Source organism: Pomacea canaliculata, linkage group LG12, assembly GCF_003073045.1.
Source record: "Pomacea canaliculata isolate SZHN2017 linkage group LG12, ASM307304v1, whole genome shotgun sequence".
NCBI lineage: Eukaryota > Metazoa > Mollusca > Gastropoda > Architaenioglossa > Ampullariidae > Pomacea > Pomacea canaliculata.
The window spans coordinates 2,473,874-2,486,559 of NC_037601.1; the positions used below are offsets into that span (position 1 = coordinate 2,473,874).

Sequence of the window (12,686 nt, forward strand, 5' to 3'; positions counted from 1 at the left end):
ATCCTGTACCTAGAAATCAACTTTCTTTCTTTAAAGTTAAAGCGCAAAAGCCGCTGGAAAAAAGTATTTGTAGATCCGGCACACCTGTGTCTGAGGTTTTACTCGTCCTTCCTACTGTCACATGGTCTTCCACTGAAAACCTGCCTCAGGTGGTCGTTTGATGTTTGCAGTGTAGACAGGTTGTTTACTTCATTTGACATCCTTCAGAACCTAGTGCGGGATTACCTGTGTTCAGTCTCCAGGTAAGCTTATTTTTTCACACAATCACTGGTCATATCACACGTTTCTTTCTACGGGAATTATTGTAGCCATTGAAGTTAATGCTGAAGATCATCCATCAATTTAATACACTGCAAATAAAAGTGACAAATACAAAAAGTTTATATAAATAATAAAGGTAAAATCTCAATCTTTTTTCCCCAGAACTGTATACCACAGCCAAAACAGAATAAGTACTTGAGTGGAACTGACTTCCTTGTGTGTTTTCAGTGCATTTTTAAATGAGTTAATCAAACTATAAAACGTTCGCACGATCTCGTTTGATTGCTGAGAGGAGGAATAATGCCGCAGAATTTTGGAGTTTTCTAACTTTGTTGATGATGTTGGTTGAAAGCAGCCCGACAAGAGAGAGATACAATGATCAAAAATTCAAAAAAACAAAACAAAAAAAACAAAACAAAAACAAAAGCATAGACATGTGCAGGCGGTTTGAATGGAGAAGCTTAAACTAACAAGTTGTTTGCAGGTGTTAGAAATAAGGTTTAGAAACATATCACACGTTGCAGTAAACAAAAAAAACATGACAGGTGTGACAGGTGTGACAGGTATGACAGGTATGAAGTCAGAAATGGTGGCTGACATTTTGTAAATCAAACCATATCTCATCATCGTTAAGTTTTAGTTTTTTTTCAACTATCCATCACTTGACATGGTTTGATACTGGGGTGTGGTCTTATACATTTATTTGTCTATTCATAGATATTTATTTTAACTTTCTAGTCATCACTACATCCTGTGACCTAGAAATTCTTCTCACCTGGTAGCGATGTGGTTTCTTTGACAAATATTTAAAGCTGAGTATGCTGATTATCAAGCAGACAAGTGTTAGAACAAACATGTTGCTGATTCTTTCTTTGTGTGTAGTAAACAACATTTTGCAAACAAACATGTCCTCGATTCCTACTGATACACTGTACAACCTGCAGTGATGGTGGGCAAAGCAGCAACTGTCTGCAGACTACAACAACCACACAAAAGTTGTGTATTTTAACAGTCAGAAATTATGGTACAGTGTGCATACAGTACAGTGCCTGCTTGCCTGTGATTAATAAGAGACAGACACATCACATAGATTCCTACATGATAGACGGAAAGGCAGAGAACGATTCCTAATTGTCTCACACATCTGTCACAGCTGCAGTGAAAAATGCCGAAAATTTTCGACCAACAAAATCCAGGTGAAAGTCTGGACGAGTTCTCACAGAGGCAGGTGTCAACAACAGAATCGGAGAGAAGGAGGTCAGTGAAAGTACAGACAGACTTAGGTAATGAAGAAATATTAATTACTTATGAATGTTCACTTGTAATGTCTTTCGGGTGTGAGTGTATGTGTGTCTGTACGTGTGTGTATGTGTGTCTGTGTGTATGTGTGTATGTGTGAGTGTGTGTGAAACCAACCCACAATTATTTCTGGATACGGTTGCATGCCCTCAGAAAACCATTTGCCAGTTACTTTGTCATATTTGTCATGTGAATAATGAGGACAGTATAGCGGGTGGTACACAGACCAGCGGGAGTGCAGACTTTAATTTTCTGTGAGAAGTTAAGTCTGGCCAGAAGTTAAACTCAACTTGTTCTGTTCCAGATCATACTTAGATAAGTCAACTTAAAACTTATTCCAAAACCCCACATGGAACTATTCCAAGTCCTTTAATGTTTCCAGTGACACTTGTGACATACCAGTGTATGCGTTTGAAATAGTAAATAGTTTCTTTAGAATTCTGGCTCATTTGTTTACATCTCACACATACACTTGCAAACATGTTATCCCTGCTCCACTGACCATAGCCTCTCCATGACACACACCCATATACACACGTAGACGTGTGTATATATATAGGGAACAGTCTACTACAGTGTAATATTTATAGGCATCTCGCTTATTTCTAAGCTTATTATATGCTGTTCATGTTCTTTTGGATTTTTACTTTTTTTTGTGGGGGGGGGTGTGCTGTGATTTCTCCTTAATGCACGCACACTCACACAGATACACAGATACATAGACACTCATACTCTCTCTCATATATATATACACACACTCTCACACATGTGCACGCACGAGCGGTTTTCCCACAAGTGTTGACATATGTATTTGTGTAGGTTGGAGGGAGAAGTAGACAGATTTGTGAAATATCTTCACGAGCAGCCATTCAGATCGCCATACTCTGTGAAGGAGGTGATAAAGGTAGGACACTCGCTACACTATCTACCTTTCTTTGTCCGTAACTCGCTCACCTGGCAACAGTTTCTGATTATTGTGCTCATGCTAAAAACAATATTATCATTCTGCAACGACCGAGTGCTTGTCGAAGAGTGAACATTTGTTTATCATATGTTAATTCAAGTTCATCGTGCCTAAACTTATATTCCTCGTGCGTAAGCACATCTCCATCATAGATACCTACCTGCTTATTCTGTACAAATATTGCATGAAGACGGTTAGAAACCTTCTGTCATCATTCTGGCCTTATGAACATTTCTTTCTAGAACAATCGTATCTTTACAAGTGTACTCTGTGGTTATTTCAAGTGATTTCAATGTACGGCATCGTATCTTAGAGTGGCTCACTGGGCAAGGGCACTGCAGTACGAAATCGGGTTGACATCGACCTTGTCGTCTTCGTCAACGGCCTGACCAGCATCGACCACTTAGAGACAGCAAGGCCTGAGCTACTGGCTGATCTGGAGGAGACACTGAGACAGTCAGCCAGGATCCAGCCAATATCCAGAACCCGCTTCTCCTTGAAATACAACTGGAACGACATCGAAGTTGACATCCTTCCCGCTGTTGATGTCTTGTCATGTGAGCATTGTCTTCCCGCTGTGTTTACTTGTCTGTTAAATTTAATTTTGTTTTACACGTGTCGTACATCTATATCACATTATCATGTAACTGTTTTTTCTCTAACACTCGAATACACTCTGTGGCAGTGTACGGGTCACCGAGTAAGGTCTATGAGGTCATGGGACGGTACGGGTCAGCAGGTCATGCAGCCCAGCAGTTCTCAGCTTCTCTGGCACAGCTACAGGTGTGAACTGCTCTGTGTGAACACAGTGTGATGAAATATGTATGTTGCTTCAGTCTATCAGATAGGGATACAACTATTCATCCCAAGAACTTGGGTCTCTTTTTCTTATTCTCTCACTCTCTTTTACACACACACACACATCTTTTTGGCATACATTCATAGAAAAGAATATAATCAGATTCATCATGTATGTCTCCGTTTTCTCGCCCTCAGCGTGACTTCGTGAAGGATGTCCCGGAGCATGTCAAGAAGGCGATTCGCCTCGTGAAGTTGTGGAAGAAGGTGAGGACAATAAATAAATAAGTACTGACCAATGGTCAGCTTTTGCCGACTGTGCAAATGTCTAATAACACTTCTGCTGCTAATTGTTTTCCAAAAATTAAAATATGGCCTCTTACTCCTTGCTGACAATAACGTTGGTTGGTTGGTGTGTGTGCGTGTGTGTTTCTGTCTGCATGTTCATCAGGAAAACCATCTGGACATCCGGTCCTACAGTCTGGAGCTACTGACCATCTATGTCTGGCAAATAGCTGGTAAGGGAAATCCAGGCACTGACTACCTCTTTTGTGAGGTGATGAGTCAGCTGTCTACCTGTGGTACCCTCCGTGTGGCCTTTGATGTTAACTACAACAGCTCCTTCTACATCAGGTAGAGGCTTCTGGGAATAAATTCAAGCCAATGCTTTCTGTTTATTTGCAGTTAGTGGTTAGAAAGCTTACTGGTTACCTGATAACTTCTGTTCTCAAGTTATTATCTATTTCATCCAACACTGATTACACACAGTAACAGACAACATTTACAACCTACGTGTGTCATATTAAAGAGGAATTACAAACTTCATGTTTCAGTTAATGTAATTCTAACGATTTTAATAATAATTGGCTCGTTTAGAAAAAATCACTTGTTGTATCCACGCATGCTGCGCAATTCATAGACTACCAATAGGTGCGTTGGTGCGTGCGTGCGTGTGTCTGTGTTGTCAGCTGCGTATACATTAAAAATGTTTTTTTTTCCTTTATTTAGAAGCATGTCGTCGCCGTACATTATGGACCCAGCTAACCCCTACATGAACACACTCCACAGGACGTCCATTGGCGCCACCTCGGAAAGTGCCATGAAAGTCCACAGATGCCTCACCCCTCAGTTTTGGAGCTTGTCGCACGTGGACTGTTCCAGACCAGTAAAGAAATGAAGTATTTCAAATGAACTCTCTGAAGCATTTTACGATATATCACAAACACAGAGCCTTACGAAAAAGAGATGTTTAATCACAAACAGTTTAATTAATAATTAAATTAGTAATTGTTATATTGGTGTCAAGGCATCGGCATTTAACTTCATATGATACAGACTGTAAGTTTTACTTATTTCTTGCAAATTTATATTACCGCTTATAGTTTGGTTTTGTAGCACCTGGGTTTTCTATTTGTGTAACCTTAATATAAGACTTTTAATATTTGTTGTTATGCTTCGTATGCTTTCTGCTTCTTACTATCTACATTAGTACTGTATATCATTCGGGAAACATTCATATTTTATTTTGTATTATTTTGTACCGCTCCCTTAGAAACTCAAATTCTTTTAATAAATTTGTATTTTACAGAGTGATTTAAGTGCACGTGACAAACAGAATGTACAAAGAATTATCAACGATTTATAAATGCATTAAATAATGCAATTATTTCTAAATTCAGGGATAACATTATCTTCTGGTTTTGTGGTTTTTATTTTTATTAAATAGCATGAAGCACATGTCGGTTGTTATCCGAACAAATTTGTGCTCAAATTCCACGAACATACTGTCTACATTTCACTCAGTAATGTCAGCTGTGTAATGACAGCAACTTGCTTGGCTGTCTCCTTCCTTCTCTTCCATCTCCTGTAGCCATTCTTTCTAGCTTCCATCTCTCTATCTCTCTCGTTCACTCCTCATCATGTGTGTGTGTGGGGGGGGAGATGTTCTTTCATCGCTTTGTGCAACAATAATATATCAGAACATTTGTAATTCTCACCTGCAGAAATTTTTCTCATTTGAAACCTTATTAACAGCTTTTACTCTGATATTCATGTCTTTGGGGAATCGCTTAAAGTGTTTGGTATTATATTTAATATTCAAGTTCATGGAATAAATTTTTGTGCAACTGTATAAAACTGTGTTTCTTACAATTTAAAGACTGAAAGGATCTGCTCTTTATTGACAAAAGGACAAACACCAAGCGGGATGTCCACGTCAGAGAAAACTCAGAGGTTCGCATCTTGTGGTTTCTTTTGTTCTATTTACTGTTCTCACAGTCGACTCGAGAGTAAAAACCTGTCTGACAAACAATTACAGTTGGAATAATGTTTGACAGCTGAGCCCAGTAGCTACAGACATCACGTGACATTATTGTAACGGGTACGGTTGTGTAACTGGACTGTGTACAGCTTTGTCTCTTTATCAGACTTTTCGTGTCAAGGTCCTTCTACAAATACAAAGCAAAATTATAGACAGATGCCCCCTCCCCCTACTTACAAACGAGTTACGTTATAAAAAAAATCGTATTTTTTGCCATTGTAATAAATAAAAAATATTGCAACAATGAAACTTTTATAACACTTTTTATTGGTGTTGTAAATTGGAGCTGATGTCTGAGAACTATCTCTTATCTGCCCCTGGTACTGTGAGAGTCATCCAGGTCATCTCAAGTACCAACAGGTCCACCACACCACCAACGACCACAAGTCGACACTGTGGGTGCAGGCCGTTGCAGTGAGTTGTCACAAGACAGAAGAAGCCATGTAACTAAAAATTCAAATTCATGGAAGTATTGTAAGAAATAATTTCATCCGTTCGTATGTCCTCATGGTCGTAAGTCTGTACTTCTATTTCATGTCTTCTTAGAAGGACTCTTTGCATAAGGCTTCGTCGTAAGGTCAAGGGGAAAACCCACCTGGGAAATCTATTTTTAGCGCCAGCACGATAATTTCTTTGTGATGACGTCACAAGCTTTTCCAGGAAACCGGAGGACTGGGGATAAAAGCTCAGGTGAGCAACTGTCGCTCGCATTCGACACCGCACTCTGCTCAGTTTGCTCGAACTCAGAAACAAGGGTGTGATTACCTGTGTGCAGGCTCAGGTAAGTTGAGTTTACAGGTTAAAGTGTTCTGTCAAAATGTCGTTCTACAGGAAAGTAAACACACTTGAATGCTAAGTATCATACAAGTAAACGATAATAAAAGACATAAATAACAACAATACAAGCTAAAATAAAAAGCACAGGCGATGCTATACAACAACATGTGAGAAAGATTTAGTGAAGGTCTACTTCTGTGGATGTTTCTTGAAGCAGTTTATCTTTGATAACAAATGACCGATGACATCCACATGAGTCATACCGGAGAGTTTGGGGCTTTCACATGTTTCATGAGCGACAGTATATCATCCACTCGATGGCTGCAGTGTCAAGCTTTGATAACATGTAAAACACAGTCTGAGTGAAGAGACAGTGACGATAGTTCTGATGACATGGAGAACAGGATGTTCTGTGCAGATGAAATGAGCAAAGCTCCTGGCTGAGAAAAAAAAACCCGAAACTTACTGGATGGATATAGGTCTGGAGCCGTAGATACAGAATAACTAATTTATTTACATGTTTAGTGATGCAGCTTCAACTTTCATTTTCATGTTATTTGTAAGCCATGAGACCTTAGAATCCCGCTGATATGTTTTGGGATGTCGAAATCTTAGTTTCTCTACTACAATTAGTCATGACAGAAAACCCTGTAGCTATTTTCTTTTACAGGCATGATACATTCAATTCAGAATCATGAACAAAATGCCCTTAATTTCTTATTGATAATGCATGAAACATCCTACCTGTAAGTGGTGGACATTCACATCTGTCCCTAGTGCCAGCAGCAGTAGTCACACCTCACTGCACACCGTGTGTCCTCACAGTTTATATGATCATGTGATGTATCAACTACACAAGGCTGCTTGCTGCAACTCATTTCATGTGCTTGATTACTTGCCATTGTCCCTGAATGTCGGTATAAGTAGACTTACAGAAATTGCACTTAATTGCAGATTACTGTTGTCGGTGAACAATGTCCAAGGTGTTCAAACAACAGATGCGAGGTGAAAGTCTGGACGACTTTTCACAAAGACTGGTTTCAACAACGGAATCGGAGAGAAGAAGGTTAGTGAAACAACAATTTTACAACCTTTTGTAACATGAACATTTTAACCCTAGAAATAATCCCTTATATGTTCTTCCCTTTCTGATGTCTTTCTCTTTTCCATGAATTTGAGTAAATTAAAAGTTTAAAACTGGCAAACTGATAAGCAAACTATAACCGACTGGATATTGGTGACATTTACTGCAAAGGGAATACAAACCGTCCAATATTCAAGTATCAATTATACTTAAGATAATGTATGTACAGATAGAAATCCGCTTTTAATGACAGTTCATTGATATTTTGTCCCTTTGTGTCAAACTTTTGTCGACAAACAAATGAACAGAAGATAGCTGACCTCAGTTGACCTTTCCGTGAGACATATAAACACATTCTTTCGGTTTCTGGGTTCCATCATCTCCAATGATCTGAGATGAGGTCAGTGTGGTTTTCATTGTCAAGAAGGCCCAGTAACATCTTCATCATAATCCGAGTATCCGAGTGCATTGTCACTTGGCCAATAAACACAATGTTATTATTCTTCACACGCGCAGACATTCAAATTGTATTGTTCACTAAAGGTCGTTTATTTATTTCTTCAGAATGGCGAAACAAGTCAAAAGATTTGTCAGATATCTTCATGAGCGGCCTTTCCAATCGCCATACTCTGTGAAAGAGGTGATAAAGGTAAGAAGGTTGCTACAATATTCCCGTGGTTTCTGACATTTCTTCTCCCAAGTTCATGTTGTTCATACTCATTGAAAGCATTTTCTGTGTCTATCGATACTTGAATTCTAGAATTCTATTTTCTAACTCGAAGTTAAGTACGAGTAAATAATTGTGACTTTCAAATTAATGCATTAGTAATAATAGCGATTTTGATGTATTGCATCGTATTGTAGAGTGGCTCACTGGGCAAGGGTACAGCAGTACGAGACCTGGCTGACATCGATCTTGTTGTCTTCGTCAACGGCCTAACGAGCATCGATGACTTAAAAGAAGAAAGGGAGGATCTGTTGGAAGATCTCGAAGATCACCTGAGGACGACAGCAAAAATCAGCCCAGAAAAAAGCAGCAAATACTCGCTGACCTACGACTGGCACGACATCAAAGTCGACATTCTTCCGGCGGTTGATGTCTTGTCACGTGAGCAGCTTGCGATTTTTAAGTTAATTGTGGATAGTCTGATTCAGTAATGGAAGGGGGTGGATTGACCCTGACCCTAACCCTGACCTGTCGAATGTTACAGTTCTCGCGGTCTGTTTTGTCAGTGTACGGGTCACCGCGAAAGGTCTATGACGTCATGGGGCAGTTCAAACCGAGGCGAGAAGCGGCTCAACAGTTCTCAGCTTCCTTGGCTCCACTTCAGGTATTAATTTGTACTTTAACACAATAGTGTGGCAAAATGTGTGTGTGTAGAGAGAGAGAGGAAAAAACTGATCAAATCCACCAAATGTTTTTCTTTTCACCTGTAGCGCGACTTCGTGAAGGAAATCCCGGAGTATGTCAAGAAGGTGATTCGCCTCGTGAAGCTGTGGAAAGAGGTGAGGACGATAAACACAAGGTTCTGATGACTAAGAAATAATTATTGTACCCTACAGTCCTTCTAAAAAAATGTTATTTTCTATCCATGTGTATTTTTTTCTCTACGTGCATCTACCTATACATTCTTATATCTATCTCTGCATCAGGAGAACAGTCTTGAGATCCGGTCGTACAGTATAGAACTGCTGACCATATTTGTATGGACATCAAACGGAGAAGAAAATCCAGGCACTGACAACCTTTTTCGAAAAGTTATGAGGAAGCTAGCCACCTGTGAAACCCTTCAAGTGGGCTTTGACGACAACTACAAATGTTCTGCATATCCCAGGTCAGACTTCTGAAACCTTTCAGACTATTGTCATAGTGTTTCCACCATTAGCAAAAAACTAACATGTTTGTGTTTCGTGAGATGGCTTGTCAAGGCACTTCACCTTCCCCACCTTTCCTACTTGTGTGTAGCAAGTTGTATCCCCATTCCCCTCCCCCCAGCACATCGAACTTCACTAGAGTGGAGGGTTTCCATCCAGTGAACGAGGTTCCCCTTCATTATCCCTCAGGAGCTGCAGCCCTAGAAAATAAAAGTACATCTTGGAGTGCGAAAATAAAAGAAACAATTTGCTGAACAGCCGAAGCTGCTTCAAGCGATTATATTATATAAATATATGAACGATATGTATGTCTAGCATAAGTAAGATGTATTTCTGTGTGTATACATAAGCATTTGTTTCTTTTTTGAAGCATGTCGCCACCTTACATACGGGATCCTGCCAACCCCTACATGAACACATTAGAAAGGATTAATTCCTTGGACGAAGTCTCCGACTGTGCCAGGAGGGTCCTCCAACGCCTCTAACCTTTGACACAAGGGGGCAAGTTCCTCGGATCGCTTGCAGCCACAGTTTTCTTCTTGTTTTTTAACCTTTGCCCATCGGGATACTAGAAAGTGTTAATGTTTCTTTTCCCTCTCTGTATTTTGATCTACGATTGTGACACAACAGTAATTATGCCTACCCATCTCTGTAGTAAACACTAATGGCTGATACCCGACGTAAAACAAAATTTACATTTAGCGAAAAGTAAAGATTTTCGTCTGTATATAAATCTATATATATATATTTTCTTATTTTGCTACTTAGTTTGATTTTATAGTTTAATTTTATATTTAACTGTTTGTATTTTTATGTTTTTATTATCTTTAATTTATTTTTCATTAAGTTTTTCTAAATTTAAAAATGTTCATCTTTGAGTAAGTACAATCTTGTACAATGTTGTATCTTAACTTTTAACCTGAAATTCAAAGGGAAAGTAAAGAGTTAAATGATTAAAATCACCAATTTTTATAACTGTGTTTGTATATATGTTTTTTTTATAAATTCAGTGCTTTGTGGTGTCAATATATAATATGGACGCTACACTGTGTTGTGGTTATTATTTTCGTCATTATAAACGGTGGGCTGGGCGAGCGGCTAGCAAGGGAGAGAACCCCTGTGACTTTCGAGGAAGAATTTTGAAAAGTTGTGTAGCGTCCCTTTGCTGAAGGTTCGCGTCTTAATTGCCACCATAAAGATAAGCTATTTTGATTGTCTTTTCTTAATAGAAACGGACAAATATTCAAAATCAGTCTACGGTCGTCACAAAGAACTATACCTACTTTACTTAAAAATAAACTGTTATTGTGGTAGCGTAGCTGAGAAAAATCAACATGAATAAATCCTTCATGCTGAATTAACAGGTGCAACGCTGTCCCCGCAAGACTATGAATATTTGCGGAGTCATAATTAGATATTAGACAGAACTTGCGCACAACTAGCATCTCTATCTCTCAGAGTTTGGCAGAATAATGAATCTGGAATCCTATCTGGTCATTCATTGTGGCGACTCTGTCCAACTGTCACTGAATTATGCAAACACACAAACTGTGTTTCCATGCACAAAGCTTACAGGAAATCTATGCTGAAAACAAACTGTACATTTCATTTAGAATTTGATCTCTGGTGGACAGAGTCGCTTGTGCGCATGAGCACAACAAAGACATGCACGGCACCGTGCAACGGTTAGACCGGCAGGCAAGTTAGGCGGATATGACGTCATTCGTTTTCTTGCGAGCTTCCGAGCTCTGCTAAGGTCAACATTGGGATGAGCTCGATGTATCTTCCACTACAGAAATCTACCGCTATATCATTTCCTTCGATTCCTTTCTGTGGTCTCTTGCATTCTACACTACTGTCCTCCAAACGTTTACCTGTACAAACGATCTTAGTCACGGCAAGGATGTGTTTGAAACACTGTCACGTACTGAAGCTAGTTCTTCAAGAAACGGAAGGTACATCCACCCGTACATCGGACACTAAATTCTGTTTTGTCTAGTACTACCAGGTGTATCACATGCCAGTCTCTCTAAAATAGTATCACCAGGTGTATCTGACTTACCACCAGGTGTATCATATGCCAATCGTACATCTAATAGCGCCACGTAGTTTGTAATATGACAAGTCACCTGCTACCAGTACCAAGATATCGTTGTCGTACATCTCCATCCCATACATCTCTAGAATGTCGCCTGTAGCAGCTCCTGCCCACGGCAAGTAAGATGTAGGCCACAGAGACAGACTTACAGGCCCTCTCTGCCCTCTGTGGGGAATTAATGCTGCGACTTGCTCTGTCCGGGGCCTGGGTTACCTCCCGTCTCTCCACTTGTCTCCCTGGAACCGCGGGGAGAGATCCTGTTGCTGGTCGTCTGCTGTCTCTGCAGCCAACTTGTCTCCTTCCACTAACTTTACTGCCCCTGGCTCTTTCTCCTGTTACTTCTCTCGACTGTGAAGAAGGGTGTGTGTGTCGTGTTTATAAATCTCCTGCCCGACCTGTGATTTTAATGAATATCATTACTCCATCGTGGTGAGGATGACTGCTGTAGCCGCCATGCTAGATGATGGCACACATATCGCTTTATCTACATGGGTGGGACAAAGCTGCTCACCTTTGCTAAGGACATTAACAACGGGACAATCATATTCTAAAACAAAAAAGTAATCGACTTACTTCTGCAGGTGTTACTTTAATCAAAGTTCCACGAGCAACGACTGAGACTGGATTAAGTGAAAGCCTATTCCGAGAATAAAATTATTTTTGATGCTATATTTAGATAATTACGAGCATATCTATATAGACAGACACACTAGATGTTAAAGTCGGAGCTAGTAAATTTAATCCGTTGGAGAGTTGGGTGCAACAACACTTTATTATGGCGGCCTTCCTCTTGCATTGGTTGCTGCCTCTAGTGATCTCAGATAATATTTAGGTCGATCCAGGTTCACTTTCTTTCTCCTTCCAAAACAAATATGTCAGGATTGTTTTCTTTGGTGAGAATAACGATAATGTTGCATTCTGTTAATCTGTAAAGCTTGATTTTATTTTTGACTAGGGTTCGCCTTTAACCTGTCAGCAATTTAAAGCTTAATTTTATGTTTGAGTAGAATTTGACTTTGAAGAAAGGTTTTGGTTCAAACATCTAAAACACTTTTCTTCACTGATGTTTTATCTGTAGTCTTCCCTCTTCATCCACCCCACTTCCCCCGTCTAAAGCTCGTATTGGTAGAGTACCCGAGTCATCCCTGCTTATGCCACCCCTGAAATCATCGTTCGATGAAGGAAAGTAGAATGGACAGTGTCAAAGTGC

At 39.7% G+C, this 12,686-nt stretch overlaps 2 protein-coding genes across 2 annotated transcripts; both read left to right on the forward strand.

Moving 5' to 3' along the window:
• The first annotated feature begins 64 nt into the window (after positions 1–64).
• Positions 65–5,453, forward strand: LOC112576995 (2'-5'-oligoadenylate synthase 1A-like). Its single transcript, XM_025259901.1, has 8 exons — positions 65–242; positions 1,415–1,518; positions 2,380–2,464; positions 2,838–3,081; positions 3,210–3,307; positions 3,521–3,589; positions 3,774–3,955; positions 4,331–5,453. The coding sequence occupies exons 2-8, from the start codon at positions 1,427–1,429 to the stop codon at positions 4,497–4,499; spliced, it is 939 nt and encodes a 312-aa protein (XP_025115686.1). The 5' UTR covers positions 65–242; positions 1,415–1,426; the 3' UTR covers positions 4,500–5,453.
• Positions 5,454–6,245: 792 nt separating this feature from the next.
• Positions 6,246–10,425, forward strand: LOC112576996 (2'-5'-oligoadenylate synthase 1A-like). Its single transcript, XM_025259902.1, has 8 exons — positions 6,246–6,423; positions 7,374–7,485; positions 8,068–8,152; positions 8,368–8,611; positions 8,737–8,834; positions 8,941–9,009; positions 9,157–9,338; positions 9,749–10,425. The coding sequence occupies exons 2-8, from the start codon at positions 7,394–7,396 to the stop codon at positions 9,861–9,863; spliced, it is 885 nt and encodes a 294-aa protein (XP_025115687.1). The 5' UTR covers positions 6,246–6,423; positions 7,374–7,393; the 3' UTR covers positions 9,864–10,425.
• Positions 10,426–12,686: the final 2,261 nt, after the last annotated feature.